Source organism: Sus scrofa, chromosome 8 (genome assembly GCF_054392235.1).
Source record: "Sus scrofa isolate SSC_HxYL_T2T_F1_AM1 chromosome 8, Sscrofa_HxYL_maternal_Yorkshire_Landrace_v2.0, whole genome shotgun sequence".
NCBI classification, from domain to species: domain Eukaryota; kingdom Metazoa; phylum Chordata; class Mammalia; order Artiodactyla; family Suidae; genus Sus; species Sus scrofa.
In genome coordinates, this window is record NC_139390.1 from 30,337,512 (window position 1) to 30,358,301 (window position 20,790).

The window sequence follows — 20,790 nt, forward strand, 5'->3', positions numbered from 1 at the left end:
TAGCTAAAGCTATTTTTAAACAGCTCTAATTTAAACAGCCTTAGCTTTTTTACTAAAACGCTGTGTGCTGAGACAGCCATAGCGTATTAAGAAGCATAAGGAAATCATTAAGGGACAATACTTCCCTTAACGATTTGCATTTGCATTTATGTTTTAATTATACAACCCATGCATTAAGACTTATAACCTTGCACACCAGAAAAGTATTTTCTGGAGTTCTCATTGTGGTTCAAAGGAAATGAATCTGACTAGCATCCATGAGGACGCAGGTTCGATCCCTGTCCTTGCTCAGTGGGTTAAGGGTTCAGCGTTGCTATGAGCTGTGGTGTGGGCCGCAGACATGGCTTGGACCTGGTGTTGCTGTGGCTGTGGCGTAGACCAGTGATTACAGCTCTGATTCGACCTCTAGCATGGGAACCTCCATGGTCCATGGGTTTGGCCCTAAAAAGCCAAAAAAAAAGAAAAAGTATTTTCTTTCTCTTTAGATTGTTTAGCATAAACCTCATAAAAGTTACTATCTCATACATAAGGGAATTTTATCTTCCATTTCAAAGTATAAAGGGCCTGATTCTAGAATATGGCCAGAAATGAGTCATCTTTGGCATAAGGTCCTGGAGTCCCCATGTATTCTAGGTCAACATTTTTGTTTTGGCTTCTTTCTCTATGATACCTGTGATTAAAAAATGCTGGCTCCCTTATGAATAAACAAAAGATGTTGCAGCCATCAAGCCAGTACAGCTGACCCCACCAGTGCACTCTGAGGGCACTCGGGATGGCCGAGAATGGAAAGAAACAGGATACTGGCCCTAGAGCTAAGGTGCATATCAAAGGAATGATTTCAGTGACCACAAACTCGTGCATCTTCCCATACATAGAAAAGTGCTAAATCCATTAACTAGAGATACTGGTTTTCTTTGATGAACAGTAATATTTTGATGTTTCCTGGTCTTTGTTGCAAAAACCACTATCTATCCTGGCTCCTCCCTCACCACTTTGGAGCAGTCCCTTAGAGCTCTCTGAGAAGATGGCTCCCAGGGTTGAAGTCCTCGAAAAGTCCACCCCAAAGCTCCATGATTCTCACCTTTTAGGTTGTGCTTTTTTTTTTTTTTTTTTTTTTTTTTTTCCCAGCTGACAGACCAAAAGAACTCTGTTCATAAATCAGGTTACAAGAGATTAAAGTTTCCAAATCAGACCTCAAGTCCTTGATGGTCATATACATAACATTAAAACATTTGTAGGAGTTCCCATCATGGCTCAGTGGTTAACAAATCCGACTAGGAACCATGAGGTTGTGGGTTCGATCCCTGGCCTAGCTCAGTGGGTTAAGGATCCAGCATTGCTGTGGCTGTGGTAGCTCTGATTCGACCCCTAGCCTGGGAACTTCCATATGCCACTGGTGCAGCCCTAGAAAAGACAATCAATCAATCAAGTGAACATTAAAAAAAAAATGTTTAAAAAAAAAAAAAAAAACATTTGTAAAGGCCATTTTGGTTCTGGGAGAGCCCTAAGGACGCATGCTCTTCCCGGACAGCCTCCAAGAAGACTTGTGGTCCAGAATGGTCTTGGGAAATTTAGCCACCCTGGAGGCCTTTTCTGGGCTAGAGAAATAAATTCATAGTCACCCAAGTATTTGACTCTCCCATTGGCCAAATTTTTTGGCAACCACGGTCTAACTTTCAATGTTGGCATATCGTACACCTCAGTATCTGTTTCATTTTTTTCTATCCTCCCTTGAAAGACTTGCCAGAAATATTCCCTAACTTCAGCAGAGCAATACCCAGAAGTCCCACATTTAAAAAAAAACAAACTGTAATAAATGATGTAACACTATAATTCTACTTATATAGAAGTAAAAAATTTTACAACACAATTACAGTGTAAATGTTATTTTTCTACTGTGTTTCTTTCCTAGCAAACAATAATGCATTGTGGGGAGGCTCAAAGTATAAACTGTTGGAACATCTACCTCAAAGATGTTTAGTTTCTTTTAAATAAGCTGTGATGGACAGAAGAACCAACATCATTTATATGTTCTTTTTTTTCCTTTAGGAACATTTCATGGAAGTAATTCGAAACCAGGAATTTGTATTATTACCAGCCAGTGAAATTGCAAAGCTCTTAGCCAGCGATGACATGAACATTCCTAATGAGGAGACAATACTGAATGCACTTCTCACTTGGGTCCGGCATGATTTGGAACAGAGACGGAAAGATCTCAGCAAACTTCTGGCTTATATTAGGCTACCTCTTCTTGCACCACAGGTAAACTTTTTGATTATTTAAAACCAATGTCTTCATTTCGACAACAGTAGTTGTTGTGACTTTGAGTAGTAAGCCTTCCACATTCGTGGGCTCCACATCCACAGGCTCTGCATCCTGGAGTCAACAAAACATGGATTGAAAATATAGGTTTTTTTAATTCCAGAAAGTTCTGGAGTTCCTTGTTGGCTCAGGGGGTTAAAGTTCCAGCATTGTCACTGCTGTGGCTCTGGTTACTGCTGTGGCCTGGGAACTTACACATGCTGTGGGCTCAGCCAAAAAAAAAAAAAAAAGAGGAAAAATTCCAGAAAGTTCCAAAATGCAAAACTTGAATTTGTCCCATGCCACCAGTTATTTACATAACATTTATATTACATTTACAACTATTTACATAGAACTTGCATTGTATTATAAGTATTATAAATAATCTAAAGGTGATTTAAAGTATATAGGAAGCTGTGCAGAGGTTATATGCAAATCCTACATCATTTTATATAAGGGGCTCCAGATGTGGGTCTCCACAGAGGCCCTAGAACTCATCACCTCTCCCCAGGATACTGAGGGACTACTGTATTCCCTTTATACTAGTTATAAAGCTTGTCTATGGTTTTTTTTTTTCTTTACTCAATTCACTAGTTATTTTATGTATATTCCTCTGAAATGTTAAAGAGAAAAGATGGTGAGCTAAAAAAAAAAAAAAATTTCTTTGTTTTAAGCCTAGAACTCTAGTCTGGCTACACCTAAATTGCATCAAGTAACATTGTTGCTTTGGGGTCAGGTGTTTTATTTGACTCAGCTACAAACCTATACTAGCAATTGAAGAATTAATAAAGCTGCTAATAAAAGAGAACACTGGACTCTAGGAACCAGAAAATGTATACTAATTCTTTTGCCATATTTTATTATTAAGTATCCACTAAATGCTGGGTTCTGCTGATATATTAATTAACAAGACCCAATAATAGTTTCAGCTCTGACATTTTAAAACTCTGCAATTTGCCAAATTCACATACCTCGGTTTCTTCATCTGTCAAGTGGCGATAATATCCTCTCTAACTCACAGGATTTTATGAGGATCAGAAAAGTGCTCTGTGAAATAAAATGTGCTATAAATGATAATATGATTATTATCATTATTTAGAATTGAGATATATTTAGTTGGTGTATTCAAGGCATTCAGTTATAACATATTTACATGTATAGTTTTCCCTTTTTATCATTTCAGCTAGAATATACAAAATTTTTCTCTACATCCTTTGCTGCTTATTTTGAGGCCCTAAATAAAGTCCTTGAAAGTAGAGAAAGGAGCTGCTACTGCTTAAGATCAGATTGTTTTTATTGTTGTCAAAAGTGCCATGCATTTTATTTTATTTGTATTAACCTTGAGGAGTCTGTGTTATTTCCAGCTGTTGTGAGCAGAACTTGCTGTTTGCTTTCTATCTTATAGAAACAAAAATCAGTGCCGATACTTCGTAAGAAAGACCTCTCTTTTCAGGGGTAGAATATCATATGAATTCATAGGAGTAAAACTGCACAAATTGATGACCATTCAGGAAAAATAGTATAAAACATGTCTCTTGAAATCAGATTTAAAGAGAGAGTACTATTTTTACTAGTACCCAACAGAATCTTTTTCTTATCCTTTTCTAGATGAAAGAAAATAAAATCAGAAAAATCCTAGTAGACTCTGGAAAAAATCTGTGCAATTATGTAACTTGACAACTTACTTCAGTCCTAAAGTTTCAAATATTTATGATATTATATCTGCATGATTCTCAGAGACCTTTAAAATTTATTTTATCTAAGATACTTCTGATAATCATAGCCATAACATCTTAGAGTTCAAAGGCACTTTGGAAATCATTTTATCTAACAGCTGTTATACAAATGAAGTAACAGACCGAAAAAGTAAAACCATTATGCTCGAAATCACAAAGTGGGAGTTCTCGTCATGGCTCAGTGGTTAATGAATCCGACTAGGAACCATGAGGTTGCGGGTTCCATCCCTGACCTTGCTCAGTGGGTTAAGGATCCGGCGTTGCCAGTGAGCTGTGGTGTAGGTCGCAGACAGGGCTCAGATCCCACGTTGCTGTGGCTCTGGCATAGACCGGCAGCTACAGCTCCAGTTCAACCCCTAGCTTGGGAACCTCCATATGCCACAGGAGCAGCCCAAGAAATGGCAAAAAAAAAAAAAAAAGAAGAAAAAATCACAAAGTGACTGCATAAATGCCTGTCCTTCTGCATTGTAGTTTTATTTGGCTTTGCTACCTGGCTGACATCATAGATTAGAGCTAATAAGAGTCGGAGATAGGACTTGAATCCAAATAAGGTTCTGTGACTTTTCCACTGAATGTACTTTGTATAAAATTGCTGGGTAGAGAGAGGAATATCAGATAGAGGAAAAAAAATAGGTTAAAAAGTGATTCAGTAATTACAATATAATGAGATGAGAGCTGTGATAGATATAGAAACAAGGCGTTATGAAAATAATTGGAATAGCCCACCAGGCTGGTGGTAGGAAAGCTGGGGGAGCTGCTGAGTGTCACTCAGTCTGCATCCTGAGGTAGCCACCCAGTAGAAAAGGCATAATGGCCCGGGAAAAATAGGAGATTCTACCTAGTGATGGAGTCATGCCAAATATATCATATTCTGGAATTTGAAGATAGTTTGCATGGCTACAAGTGTGGAAATAAAAGGGCAGTGCTGAAAGATGAAGTTGGAGAGGGAGATTACCAGATTGTGCAGAAACACTAGACATGCTTTGGAATTTGAATTTTATCCTAAAAGCAATGAGGAAGCACTAAAGGATTTTAAGTGGGGGTTGGTGTAATTATCCTTTTATTTTAAAAAGATCCTATAACTACAGTGCACAGAACAGACAAGAAGAGTCAAAGTAAAAGCCTATTAGGAAGGCTGTTGGATTCAGACAAGTGAATTAAGTACTCTCTGGCAGTGGAGGTAGAGAAATTATTTACCAAGGTCAAAAAGCTATTTAGAAGGTAGAATTGGTGCAACTTAATGACTGATTGAATGGTGCAAGGTGGTTAAAAAAAAAAAAGGGTCCAGAATAATTCTGATTTGTGCAACTTAGGTTAATGAAGGTGCTGCCAACTAAGACAGAATACAGGACGAAGAGCTGGTTTTGAAGGTGGAGAAGAAAGCAGAAGAACCATGTTCCCAGAGCTTCCTCTTAAAGTCTAAGAAGAAGTTTCAAATACCACGTATTTAGGTTGTTGAAGCCAAAGGGAAGAGAGTGGCACAGATCAAAGAGAGCACTAGGGGTAGAACCCCAGAAAATACTAAAATTTAGTGTGTAGTTCCCAAATCTGCCTAAATAACTGTAATATCATTAAAAAGAGATTCCACGTTCAAGAAGGAAGAAATTTTAACATCATCGGACAGATAAGGACAGAAAATCCACTGGATTATCCCAGTGGTTCTCAAAATGCGATTCCTAACTATAGAATATCCAGGTGGATAATTGTTTAAAATGCAAATAATTAGGCGCCTACTCTACACTTGCTGAATCTGAAACTCTGGGAGTTGAGGCCAATCAAGTTCTTTTTTTTTTTTTTTTTGGTCTTTTTAGGGCCGCACCCAAGGCATATGGAAGTTCCCAGGCCAGGGGTTGAATCAGAGCTGAAGTTGCTGGCTTACACCACAGCCACAGCAACGCCAGATCCGAGCCGTGTCTGCCACTTACACCACAGTTCATGGCAACGCCGGATCCTTAACCCACTGAGCAAAGCCAGGGATCAAACCCACGTCCTCATGGATACTAGTCGTGTTCTTTCACCACTGGGCCACAATGGGAACTCCCCAAATTGTGTTTTAATAAACCCTCAGGTTCATCTGCACACTCAAGTTTGAGAACCACTGTCTTGGCCCGATGAGTAGCAGTGATGGGAGCCACATCACTCTGTATAACGTAAACAAGTTAATAACACTTCTTTGAGCAATGTTTTTCTTTTCTGCAGTGATAATACTATATTGCACCATTATGGCATTTAGAGCTACTTGCAGGATTTTTTTTTTTTTCTTCCCTTCCTAAAAGTAAAGGGCAAGTTTGCAGAATTAGATTTGTCAAGTGATAAGGTATGGAAGTAGATTCTAAAATCATCAAGAAAATGTTGAGTTATATTCTAAATGTTTTATTTGAAAAGACAGGAAAGGAGTGAAGTTGCTAAGAGAGTAGATCTTAAAAGTTCTTATCACACACAAAAATTGTAACTATGTAAGGGTGGATGTGAACTAGACTTATTATGGTGATCATTTTCCTATATATACAGATATCAAATCATTATATTGTACACCTGAAACGAATATGTTATATGTCAATTATATCTCAATAAAAATGAAAAATGAAAACAAAAAATGTCTAGTGCCTATCAAGTGTAAATGACTAATTTGTTAAATTGCCATTAGGTCCAGTTACCTAAAGAATTTACTTTTGCAGGAGTTCCTGTCATGGCTCAGTGGTTAACGAACCCAACTAGGATCCATGAGGATGAGGGCTCAGTGAGTTAAGGATCCAGCGTTGCCGTGAGCTGTGGTGTAGGTTGCAGACATGGCTCGGACCCTGTGTTGCTGTGGCTCTGGCGTAGGCCAGTGGCTACAGCTCCGATTCGACCTCTAGCCTGGGAACCTCCATGTGCCGTAGGATCGGCCCTAGAAAAACGGCAAAAAGACAGAAAACAAACAAAAAATCAAATGAAAAATGAGTCAGTTTTTATCTTTAGCATTTGGGGTTTTTTGGCCACGCCCACATCATGGGGAAGATCTCAGGCCAGTGATTGAACCTGCACCTTAACAGTAACCAGAGCCATGGCAGTGACAACACTGAACCCTTAACCTGCTGAGCCACTTGGGAACTCCAGCATTCTTTTAATTTATAATTTTGGATATCAAAAGATTTTTTAAAAGCCTATTAAAAAAAAAAGCCTATAGAGTTCATAAATCATTTACATTCTATTTTTTCCTCTAAGATAAAAATATTTTGGGGGGACAGTTTTAGCAAAACAGTCATATAATGTGAACAAGTATGTGAGTGAAGATAAAAATTTATAAATTGAAAATGTTTCTTCTATTTTTAAGTGCTTCCATTTTACTAATTTGCTATTATTTTATGGTAGAGAAGTTAACATGGTATCTACCTACAATGCACAGTACACAAGAGACTATATTTTATATTCCCCTCTCAGTGCCTTCTGAATGATTTTTCCAAATGATGTTTGATACCTTCCATTTGATTAATCAGATACTTGGATTAATGGATTTGTACTTAGCCTTCTGTTACTTTCACCTCTCTACTTAAAGATAATGAATCACATTTATTCATAAATTATAGATACTGTCAGCATGCTAAGGAATATATTTTACTTCATATTGCAGTAACTATTAAGTCTTCCAAGACTTTACTTTTTACAATTTTTTTCACATTTACTTTTATTTAGAAAGGAATAAAGCAATTATATGTAACAGAAGTAATAAAAAACATTAAGATTAATCTAAATGAGCCAACAAAATGCATATTCATTAATGGCTTTTCTAGCAAGTATACTTTGCGTGCATAAAATAATATGGAATAACTAATACCAGAATATATAGTCTGGCATAGGTCCTAAGACTTAGTCTTTTTTTTTTTTTTTCTTTTTTGGAACTCCAACTGGTGAGTTTATTGAAATCTTTTTATAGCTATAATGCTTGATACTTAATAGTCCATCAATCTGATTTGGGTTTAGAGATTACTGAAGAGTTATTTTTTTAATAATGATTTTTATTTTTTCCAACATAGCTGATTTACAGTGTTCTGTCAATTTTCTACTGTACAGCAAGGTGACCCAGTCATATATACATGTATACATTCTTTTTCCTCACATTATCATGCTCCATCATATTTTTTTTTTTTTGTCTTTTTTTGTCTTTTCCAGGGTCGCTCCCGTGGCATATGGAGGTTCCCAGGCTAGGGGTCGAATCAGAGCTCTAGCCAACCAGCCTACGCCAGAGCCACAGCAACACTGGATCGGAGCCACGTCTGCAGCCTACACCACAGCTCACAGCAATGCCGGATCCTTAACCCACAGAGCAAGGACAGGGATCAAACCTGCAACCTCATGGTTCCTAGTTGGATTCATTAACCACTGTGCCACAACAGGAACTCCTCATGCTCCATCATAAGTGACTAGATATAATTCCCAGTGCTATACAGCAGGACCTCATTGCTTATCCATTCCAAAGGCAATAGTTTGCATCTATTAACCCCAGATTCCCAGTCTATTCCACTCCCTCCCACTCCCCGTCAGCAACCACAAGTCTGTTCTCCCCTAAGACTTAAGTCTTAATCTGGCTTTTTTGCCTTTAGTGTACTATTCTCAGTTTCCAAATGCCACAAACTATTTTACAGTGACATTCGTTAGAGACTCTTCCTTCTCTTCCATTATCAAAATATGAACATATTCTCAACATTATTAGCCATTAAGAAAATGCCAAGGAAAACTGCATTTCCCACCCACTCATGTGGCTAAAAAAAAATGTTTTTAATAATTGTTGGTGAGAATATGGAGGAATAGGAACCTTCATAGACTGCTGGTGGGAATATACATAGTGTAGCCACCTTGGAAAACAGTGTGGCAGTTTCTTAAAAAGTTAACATAAATTTACCATATGACCCAGCAATTCTAATCCTAGGTATCTACCTAAGAGAAATGAAAACATATCTCCACATAAAGACTTACACATACACACAAATGTTCTTAGCAGCTTTATTTATAATAGCCAAAAATGGGCAACGACATAAATGCCCATCAACTGGTAAACAAATAGGCACAATAAATGGATACACCATACAATTTCTTCTCTTTTTTCTTTTTTTTTTTTTTTTTTTTTTTTGGTTGAATGGTTATATTCTACTTTTCCTTTCTTACAATTTCTTTTTTTATATGATTTTTTGTTTGTTCCATTATAGTTGATTTACAGTGTTCTGTCAAATTTTGCTGTATAGCAAAATGACCCGGTTATACATATATATCACATTATCTTCCATCGTGTTCCATCGCTAGTGAGTAAATATAGTTCCCTGTGCTATACAGCAGGATCTCATTGCTTATCCACTCCAAATGCAGTAGGTTGCATCTACTAACCCCAAACGCCCAGTCCATCCCCCCTGCTTGGTAACCACCAGTCTGTTCTCCAAGTCTGTGAGTTTCTTTTCTATATAACATACAATTTTAAAAAGAAATGAAGTACTGATACATGCAACACACTGATGAACCTCAAAAACATGCTAAATAAAAAAAGCAAGACACAAGAAACCACATATGATTTTATTTATACAAAACATGTAAAAAAGGCAAATCTATAGAGACAAATTAGTACTTAGAATAGGAGATTTGAACTGAGATTAACAGTAAACAGACATGCAGGATCTAATTGGAATGATGAAAATATGCCAAAACTTTTTTATGGTAATGGTTGCACAACTTGGTAAATTTGCTAAAAATCACTAAATTGTATACTTGAAATAGTGAATTATATGATATAAAATGTACCTTATATTATCAAATGCAGTCTTGCAGTGTATCAAAAGAATAATACACTATGACCAGGAAGGTCTTTTTCCAGGAATACAAGAGTGATTGAGTATTAGGAAATCTGTCAAGGCAATTATATCAATAACTTAAAGGAGAAAAAGACATGATCACATCAATGGATGTATAAAAGATATTTGGAAAAAAATAGCAACCACGTTTAATTTTAAAACTCTAAGGAGTTCCCATTTTGGCTCAGCAGGTTACAAACCCAGCTAGTATCCATGAGGATGTTGGTTCAATCCCTGGCCTCGCTCAGTGGGTTAAAGGATCTGGTGTTGCTGCAAGCTGGGGCCTAAGTCGCAGATTCGGCTCAGATCTGGCATTGTTGTGGCTGTGGCATCAGCTGGCAGCTGTAGCTCCGATTCAGCACCTAGCCTGGGAACTTCTGTGTGCTACAGATGCGGACCTAAAAAAGAAAACAAAAACCAAAACCCTCTGAAATAGAGAAGAAAACAGCCTATGTATGATAAAGATAGATTACTAAATGCTGTATTACCTATTATCCTAAATAGTGAAACACTAAAACATATCAATTTAAACCAGAAAAATGGACACTCTGTGTCACTAATTATTTAACATTGCTTTGAAGGTTTTAGCAGCTGCAGAAATAAAATTAAGATGAAATAATTAGCATACATATTAGAAAGAGATGTGACCTATTCCTATTTAGTAATTATTATGATTATATGCCTAATAGAGTTTTAACTCTATTAAAAGAGTTATAAAGTAGTAGGGTGGTAAAGTAGAAGGTTATAGTACAGGTATACAATAATCAGTAAAATTTTCTCTCTTCCAGCAAAATGTGCAAAATACAAATTCAAAAATCCATTTCTAATAGCAATAAAATAATAAAATATGTAGAAATATATTTAATAAAAGAAAGACATAATACCTATATGAAGAAAGCTATAAACATTGGAAAGGCTTATTGAATGAATGACTTAATAGCATAAAAATGTAAATTCTCCCCATAATTAATAAATTTAATGCAGTTCCTATTAGAATTTCAATAGGATCAAGATGGTGAAGAGGAATTAGATAAATTTACCTAAATTAGACAAATTAGATAAAATTAGAAAATTTTATTTTCCATAAAATAAGTTTATATGGAAAATAAAGACTCAAAAATAGCCAAGAAAACTATGAAAATGAACAGTAAGTGTAGATATGTATTAGATGAGCAGAAAATGCTGTAAGGACACTAATAAAATGTGGTATTGGAAAAAGAATAGACATATAGATCAATGGAACAGAGTAGAGATTCAAAAACAGGTCTCAAGTTCCTGTTTTCAGGCTCAGCAGGCTAAGAATCCAGCGTTGGCTCAGCTGTGGCACAGATTGCAGCTGTGGCTGTGGGTTCAATCCCTGGCCCAGTGCCATGGGTACAACCAAAACAAACAACAAACAAAACACCACAGGTCTCATATATCCTGAGATCTATTTATGACCAAGTTTCAATTCAGTTAGAAAAGGAGGGAATTATTTGGCATTGGTAAGAACTAGTTATCTGTTCTGGGAAAAAAAAAAATGTTTCTCAACTCATACTCTTTTAAAAATTAATTTCTCATGGATCAATATACTAAATGGAAGAAATAAAGCAATAAAAGGGTAGGGAGGGGCAAGGAGAACCAAGCACAAAAGGAGAAGAAATTCATTTTTTAAAAGGCAGGGAGTAACCATATTTGTGCATTTATATAAAATACCATAACTGAAGAATAGTATTCAAAGAAATATAAGGAATTTTAATTCTCTTAGAATAATCACGATTTGGAGTTCCTTGCCTCTTAGAAAAGTTAGGAAGTTTTGTTTTTGCTGTTGTTGCTGGTTGAACATGGTTGAGAGAGGTCAAATAAAAGCAGTCTAATAAGTCAACTCCTACTTATAATTATTCTTCAGTTAACACTGTTTCTAACTTAAAGAGTAAAATGAGGAGTTCCCGTCGTGGCTCAGCAGAAACAAATCCAACTAGGAACCATGAGGTTGTGGGTTCTATCCTTGGTCTCACTCAGTGGGTTAAGGATCCGGCATTGCCGTGAGCTGTCGTGTAGGCCGGCAGCAACAGCTCCAATTAGACCCCTTACCTGGGAATCTGTATATGCTTTGGGTGCAGCCCTCAAAAGACAAAAGACAAAAAAAAAAAAAAAAGTAAAGTGATTTATTTTAGAAAATCTGGAAAACATAATAATGCACCAAAAATATTATTTAGCTTTTTAGCACCAGTTCTCTTACCACCCAGAGATCATCATTATTAAGGTTTTAGAGCATACCACTTCTCTTCCTCAGGTTTTGTTTTTCAATGAAATATAAAATTTAAACTTTGTAGATGTTGAACATTTTAGTTAAAAATAGGTATTCAGACTTGGATTTTTTTTTTTAATGAGATCATTTCCATTTGTGAACCAGTTTATTCTTTTAACTTTAGTATTTTCTTGCATTCTTACTATTCTTTTCTAGTTCCTAGCAGACATGGAAAATAATGCACTTTTTCGAGATGATATAGAATGTCAGAAACTAATTATGGAAGCAATGAAGTATCACTTACTACCAGAGAGACGGCCCATGTTACAGAGCCCTCGGACAAAACCTAGGAAGTCAACTGTTGGTACATTATTTGCAGTTGGAGGAATGGATTCAACAAAAGGTATTAAATAGTCTTTTATTTGAAGGAACAGGGAAAAAAATAACTTTAATTAATAGTAAATGTAGCCAAAAAGCTCCTTGGAGAAATGGCTGGTCCTAGCACTGGAATAGGGAATATGCAAGATAAGCCTAGAACAACAACTTGTGCCAGAAAGTAAGGAAGTACTCAGAGAATGATGGAGATACGTCAGGAGACACGAGACAGGTTGTAGAGGATACCACTATCCAAAAGGGATACTATTACTAGGGTAATTTCAGGGTCAGGATAAATAATGATAGTAAAATATTATAAATAAGTATCCATGAGTTCATACTGATACAAATAAAGAAGGGAGGCGGGAAAGCTCTTCCTTACAATAGAATGACAACTAACTAAAACATAGTAGCAAAAACAGAATTAGAAAAATCACCATGTGGCAGCCGTCATTTTAATAACTGTTTCAGTCAAGAATCATCAGTTCTCTAGGACTAGTTGGTGAAGGTTTGAGAGCAGGATATTTGCTCTCAAAGTACCACTTGCTTATTAGTTACAAAGCATAAAATGGTATCTTTATAGTGGGGGAAACCTTGCACCCCGCACCTCTACCAGGTAATCAAAGGTCCTATTGCCAGTAATGAGACCAGCCGGCAGCTTGTGCTTCTTATCGATGCACCGAGAACTCAGCTGCACCTCTGTGGTGCTCTTGCCAAGTGTATAATCTGGGCTTAGTCAGGAAGAAAAGGCAAACATTCAAGCTGAGAGACATTCTACAAAGTAAATTGTCTCAAGTATTCTAAGATGTCTGCATCAAGAAATACAAAAAAAAAAAAAAAAAAAAGATTTAGGAATTGTCTCAGGTTACAAGAGACTAAAGAAACATGACGGCTATTATAATGCATTATCTTGGATTTTCCTCTGCTGTGAAGGACATAATTGGGACAATGATGAAATCCAAACAAGATGTGTAGATTAGATAGTAGTAGTGGATAAGTGTTCATTTCCAGATTTTGATGTCAGTATTGTGATTTTGTAAGAGGACCTCTTGTTTTGAAGAAGATACACTGAAATATTTAGGGATATCATTTATGCAACTTCCTCTTAAACACTTCAGAAAAACTCATACATACATATATACATACATATATACAACACACACACACATAGAAAGCAAATGTAAAATATAAAATCTGGGTCAGGATATCTGGGAATTCTTTGTACTCTTCCTGCAGCAGTTGTTACTCGTAGTAACAACAATAGCAATAAACACCATACATAGTGCCTACTCCGTGCTAGGTGTTGTGCTAGAAGCTTGCTGTGTATGTATTATTTCACAGTATACATTGCTGTCCTCTTCCTCTGAATTTGTAGCATTCATAGTCTACAGTCCCCTGACAATACCTCTGACTTCTGGCCACCTCTAAGTTCATCTCATTCTACCCTTCCCCTCCCTCCGTCTGTTCCAGCCCCATTGGCCTCCCTATTCATCTAACATGCCAGTCGCCATCCCACATCATGGAGATTGCACTTGCTCGCTGTTCCCTCTCACTGCGATGCTCTGCGCCCTGATGTCAGACAGCCTAGCAGAAATTCTCACTCAGATCTCCTCTCAAATGCCAGTCTTCCAAAGAGGACTTCCAACACCATTCAATAGCATCGTCTTGGCCATCACTTCCTAATCTCTTGTTTACCACTTTCTCCATTGTCTGCTTCGTGTTTCTTCATAGCACCTGATACATTTCTTTATGGTCTGCCCATCTCTTCCCCCCAAAAAAGCTCCCAGAAAGCAAAGATTTTGTTTTGTCCTCTGAAATTTTCCCACGACAGTTCTTCCCACATAGATGACATCAATACGCATCCGTCAAATGAATAAAGATTTTTCTTTTCTGCTGCCCATCTCTTGTATGTCTTGTGTGAACTAAAGCACTCGCATTGATCACATTTAAAGGTTTCTCTTCTAAGTGACATCTCTAAGGAATAGAAAAATATGAGCTCTAATTGAAAATTTGCATTGTTATTTAAGTTCGTGGAAACAGATGCATGGAAACAGATGCAGGTATTATCCCATATAGCATATAACCTAGGGCCATGTACGTGTAGGTACTTAGGTTCTAATATAGGTTTGATGACTGAATGATACAGAAATACATACAGATGACTGACTAGAGTTGTAGTATAAGTATTTGAACATTTTTTAATATCGCCACTGTCCAGATAATTAATCTGCAAATACTCATTCAGTGTCTGCTGTGTGCCTGGAACTGTGCTTGGCCTTGTAGCCATTACTAGCATTACTCTTCCCCTGTCTTTCCTTGTCTTTTTCAAGGCTTTGAGTGTTATCTCTATGTTAATTAAACTCTCATGCTTTGATTTTATTTTCATATTTCCAGCTCGTATCAAATACCTGTTTGATGTTTGGCTTTCACCTCAAACATCATGTATCCAAATCTCCTCGGACCATGTCTCAGACTTGAGAACTTGGGTTCGTAATTCATTGCTCTTCAGTGGACACCAGCTCTGGCTCATTTAGGCAGAATAGGAATTTCTTGGAAGGCTATTGATCCACTGTCCCTACTTCTTCATAATTCCTGCTTTCGATTTTAAATTCTAGGTACGGGCATCCATTTGACTACCTTTAGGTTAGGCCTGGGCCTTAAAATTCTGAGGACAAAGAGAAAAATATCTGCCTTTTCAATTTCCTGGGAGGTGGGTTCCTCCACCCATCAAGGTTCATACATGTGGTGCAAAATTCTGCAAGCATGGGAAGGAAACTGGTACTAGGTAGCCAAGTAAACAGTACGTATCTTTCTCTCTCTCCCTCTCTCACAGTCACCAAGTGACTTCTTTCAGATGACTCTTATTCTTCCAAATGTCTATTGCTACCTTGCTAATTCCAGTTAGCTTCCTATCAGCCCACAAATCTTGATCCTGTTAATTTTGTCCCAATAGCACTCATTATATTCAGTTCAATATATTATATTGTTCACAGGTGCCAGGCATTATACTAAGCATTTGACCTATATTATTTCATTTTATGTTCCTAGCAACTCTCAGAGCTGAGTGTTATTATTGCCCTCTTTTATAGAGGAAGATACTGAGACTTAGAGAAGTTAAGTAATTTTCCAGGGATCACACAGCTAGTGATGGCACCAGTATTCAAACAGGCCTTTTGACTCTGGAAAACTATATTCTGCTTAATTCTAATATTAACTCTTCTGTTAATATGCCATTACTCTGCTCCAAAGCTCCAGCAGTCTTTATTTCGTACTAGATAAGGTGTAAATTCCTCTTTCTAGGTTTCAAGACTCTCTGTAACCTGGCCTGTGCGGCTTGACCAACTTTATTTCTAAGCCTTTTTTTTCTCTCTCTCTCTCTTTTGGTCACGCCATGGCATATGGAAGGTCCTAGGTCAGGGAACAAACTTGCACTACAGCAGCAACCAAGCCACTGTGCAGTGACAACAGTGGATCCTTAACTCACTATCCCACAAAGGAACTCCCTCTAGGGCTATCTTAATAATCGAATACTCTAAGGATCTTTCCTATTCAAGTTGTGTTCCTGGGCCTTGACTTAGCTTTTTTTTTTTTTTTTAAATGCCAGATCCTTAACCACTGGGCCACAAGGGAACTCCACGTTAGCTTATTCCCAGTGTCTTCTTTACGAAGAGCAATTTGCATTAGCTGGATGGTGATCTGATTATTGTTCTTGGTCTCTTCATATATCTGTTTAGTATTGACCCCAGCAAATAAGCAGGCTATGGTTCTAAATAGCCACTAAAAATGTCAGAATATATTTGTGCTTACTTTTTTTAAAAGGTTTATCCTTTAGTATAAAAGAGGGAAGTTTCAAGCTTTTACCCAGGATTTTGCAGTTACTAGGATTTTGTTATTTGAGGATATATTTTTTAGGTTATATGTTTCAGTCTATATTTTAAGATCTTATGTTTTTAAGAATTATGTCTGATATTAGCTTTTAGTTACCAGTTCATAGGACTATGATACTGCTCAGTGAACTCGATCTAAAAGAAATAACTTAAAATTTAAATTTAAAATCTTTAAATTTATTCATGAGGAGAGATGATTAGCAATTCCTTTTTATTTGAGGAAGGAGGAAATTTTTAAGGTCAAGTTTAAGGAGTGATGATTCAAGTATAGTATCACAAAATAATCTGAGTTAAAAAAAAAAAAAAAAGAGTTCCCATCATGTCGCAGTGGAAACGAATCCGTCTAGTAACCATGACGTTGTCGGTTCGATCCCTGACCTTGGTCAGTGGGTTAAGGATCTGGCATTGCCATGCGCTGTGGTGTAGGTCGCAAACTCCGCTCAGATCCTGAGTTGCTGTGGCTGTGGTGTAGGCCAGCAGCTGTAGCTCCAATTGGACCCCTAGGCTGGGAACCTCCATATACCATGGGTGCGGCCATAAAAAGCAAAAATAATAAGAAGAAGAATAATCTGAGTATATGAGTAAAATCTCATTTTACTAAAAATTATAAAGAAAAATTATTCAAATTCAAAAATATTTTTGAACAGCTACTCCGTATAATGGAATGTCTTATATGGCTCTGATAATGCGAAGATGGAAAAAGACTTGCTTGGTATTTATCCCAAGTAACGTAAAATTTTTGTAAGGTAAATAAAAAATAATAAATGTTTAAAAGTAATTTTTCTATCATATACAAGAAAAATGTATATGGCTAAACTATTTCTCAATTTTAGGAGATTTCAGTAGTGCTCTGTTAATTGTAGCAAATACATTAGAAAAACTGCTTGTCTTGATTGCAGTGGTGTAGGAATCGCACTGATTGCATGTTGTATTAGGGGCTTTGAAGAGAGAAGTAGATACTAATTGAACTCTTCCTAACTGGGGGTTAGGTATGTGGTTTTTTTGTTTTAAAGAAATGAGTCTTTTTCTTTTTTCTTAACTCCGCTGTTTTCTGACCTCATAAAGAGAACAAAAGAGGAGTTCCCATTTTGGCTCAGTCGAAACGAATCTGACTAGGATCCATGAGGACACAAGTTCCATCGGTGGCCTCGCTCAGTGGGTGAAGGACCCAATGTTTCTGTGGCTGTGGTGTAGGCCGGCAGCTACAGCTCCAATTCGACCCCTAGTCTGGGAACCTCCATATATAGTGGGTGCAGCCCTAAAAAGACCAAAAAAAAAAAAAAAAAAGAGAGAGAGAGAGAACAAAAGGATCCAAGGAAACTCTAATTCTTAAAAACTGTAGACACCATCAGGCATTTATTCCCTAAACTTTCTACTCTCCTAGTTCCTGAAGCACTTGATCCATACTTAGGTTCTTGTCCTTCCCGGTTGCAATGGAGTGTGTGTCCCCTCCCTGCTCCTATGAAGGCCAGCCCCTCCCTCACCTGTGCCCCGATCCTGCCCCTTCCTGCCTCCCCCGGACCCTCACCCTATTAATGAGCATCCCTTCATCTCCTGTCTTTCCAGCTCCTTTCCTCATAACTTCTATTAACATTTAAGCAAATTCAAGTTTTTCCCATTTTAAGAGCAAAACAAAAGAAAACCTCCTGCAACCCACCTAGTAGTTCTTCTCTCTCTCTTCCCATTTGTAGCCACACTTCTTAGAAGACTCGTCTATGCTCACTGTCTCCGTTTCCTCACCTCTCCATCATGTCTCAACTGCTCAAGCAAGGGACTCGCCCTAAAGTCATCGGTGACCTCCATGTAGCTAATACATCTTGGAATAGATGAAAAGTATCATCATCAATGCTAATAATATACTTTCGTAATATAATTTCATAAAATACTCAATCCTGGTGAGCTTTTTATTGCCATAACTTCTGTTTATCACTCTTAAGGAGCAACAAGCATTGAGAAGTACGATCTCCGTACAAATATGTGGACTCCTGTAGCAAATATGAATGGGAGGAGGCTACAGTTTGGCGTGGCGGTCTTAGATGACAAACTGTATGTGGTTGGAGGAAGAGATGGACTGAAGACTTTGAATACCGTAGAGTGCTACAACCCCAAAACGAAAACGTGGAGCGTCATGCCTCCTATGTCTACACATAGGCATGGCCTTGGTAGGTATAACTGCAGGTTTGATCACCGTGTCGTACACTGGGCTTGCATGGCATTTTCACATTCCTTACCAGGCAGAAGAAGATCAGTGTGGCAGCTGCTAAGCCAGCAGCAGTCACCAAGCATCCCTCCACATGCTCCCTGTTATCTGAGAGATAGAAGCAGGGAAAGCAAACACGTACAGAAATGTGTGTGTGCAACCAGCCCAAGGGAAAATGTGAATATAGCGGGAGTTCCCGTTGTGGCGCAGCGGAAACGAATCCAACTAGGATCCATGAGGATGCGGATTTGATCGCTGGGCCCGCTCAGTGGGTTAAGGGTCCAGCATTGCCCTCAGCTGTGGTGTAGGTTAGGGATCTGGCATTGCCCTCCTCTGTGGTGTAGGTGCAGCCTGAATCCCGAATTGCTGTGGCTGTGGTGTAGGCCAGCAGCTGTGGCTCCGATTGGACCCCTAGCCTGTGGCTGTGGTGTAGGCCAGCAGCTACAGCTCCTATTTGACTCATATGCTGCAAGTGCAGCATTAGAAAGCAAAAAAAAAAAAAAAAAAAAAAAAAAAAGCCACTTTTTGCCTCGTGGGTTGTATGGTGATTAGTATTATCTAACCTGATTGAAATGCTTATTTCAGAAGTCTCTAGCATTATTGTTTTTCATCTATATCTCTTCATTTTTAAGCAAAAATGAATAAAACCCAGAAAAAATTTGAGGTTACATAGCACATGTATTGATAGAAACTTTTCATTCTTTAAATTCAGTAATTCACGGAGCAGACATTGATTAGCATGTGTTCTGTACCAAGCTCTCTGTGCTGTAGGTATACAAAGATGAGGAAGAGGAGTTCCCGTTGTGGCTTGGCAGGTTAAGAAGCCGACATAGTCTCCATGAGGCTGCTGGTTCGATCCCTGGCCTCCCTCAGTGGGTTAGGGACCTGGTGTTGCTGCAAGCTGTGACGTAGTTCGCAGATGTGGCTCGGATCTGATGTTGCTGTGGCTGTGGAATAGGCCTGCACCTGTAGCTCCCATTTGACCCCTGGCTCGGGAACTTCCATATGCCACAGGTGTAACCCTAAAAAGAAAAGAAAAAAAAATGAGAAAGACACTATATTCACTGTATTTACCTTCAAGAAACTGACAGTTCATTCTGAAATGGATAGAAGAGAATTTAAGGTTCTTGTATCAGATGAGCTCTCTTTTCTCATAGGAGAAAGAATAGATGAAATAGAAGGAACTGGTTGCTGAGAGTGAAGGAGGCAGAAGTAAAATTAGATGGGGATTGAAATGTATATCACCCAGATTTTGCAAACCACTCCAAAACTTAGGGGCTTAAACCAACAGTCATTTATTAAGCTCATGAATCTGTGCATCAGCTGGGCAGTTCTACTTAGGTGCAGTGAAAGATGATCTTGAGGTTTAAGTTGGGTGAGGGAGTATAACCAGAGAGTTAGGGCTAAAGGACGAAGAGAGGAGCTTAAAATCAACTATATGAGGAATTCCCGCTACAACAGGATGGATAGCATCTTGGGAGCACCGGGACACAGGTTTCATCCCCAGCCTAGCACAGTGGGTTAAGGATTTGGTGTTACCACTTCTGTGGCATGGGTCACAACTGTGCCCCGGATCTGATCCCTGGCCTGGAAACTCCATATGCCTTGAGATGCCCAAAAAAAGAAAAAAAAAAATCATCTATATGAAATTTAGCAAAGAAAACTCTTAAAACATTTCTCTTGAGCCCGTAAAATCAGCTATTACATAGACACAAAATGGGAAGAAATGTCTTAAAAGCAGCATGAACAAGACTTAAATTTGTGTTGACCATAAATTCCAGGGTCAACAGCATGATTCACCTGCAAATGTTTCCTTACCATGGGGAAAAGGAAGTCAATTCTAACTTAAGGTAACTTTTGATAGATATAGTACATAGCATGAGAATGCCTGTGATCCAGCTATGTCTCATGCAGATGAGATTGTGCATGGAATATTATCATTAGTCTAGGTCCCATAGAAAAGACTTTACTAAATGGCAGCAAGCTCAAAGGAGTTCAAAGTGTCTTCTTGAAGCCTTTATATCAAATTTTTGTGTCATTCAAAACAGCCTTATTCTTCCTCTTTTACCTTATAATAAATAACATTTTAAATTTGAATTTATAAAGGAAACTTAAGAAACACTCCTTTTGTCTCTTTATATATAGGAATTATATGAAGACTTCATTTGAAAAAGTAGCTCTGCTGCTAAATTTTCATTTTAAAGCTGTGGTTAAAGGGGTCCTACTAGATGGACCTGTTGCT

General features: G+C 37.9%; 1 protein-coding gene across 24 annotated transcripts in view; it reads left to right on the top strand.

Moving 5' to 3' along the window:
• The window catches only part of KLHL5 (kelch like family member 5), a 79,232-nt gene that overhangs the window by 43,511 nt on the left and 14,931 nt on the right, over window positions 1–20,790 (top strand). For 17 of the 24 annotated variants that reach the window (XM_084971739.1, XM_084971752.1, XM_084971754.1 and 14 more), the window contains 3 exons: window positions 2,050–2,262; window positions 12,303–12,489; window positions 18,286–18,510. In XM_084971739.1, the coding sequence (XP_084827865.1) occupies window positions 2,050–2,262; window positions 12,303–12,489; window positions 18,286–18,510 (625 nt within the window). Of the gene's footprint in view, window positions 1–2,049; window positions 2,263–5,350; window positions 6,635–12,302; window positions 12,490–18,285; window positions 18,511–20,790 lie in introns of those variants that run through there. The other 7 variants (XM_084971756.1, XM_084971761.1, XM_084971755.1 and 4 more) reach the window with 1 other exon arrangement.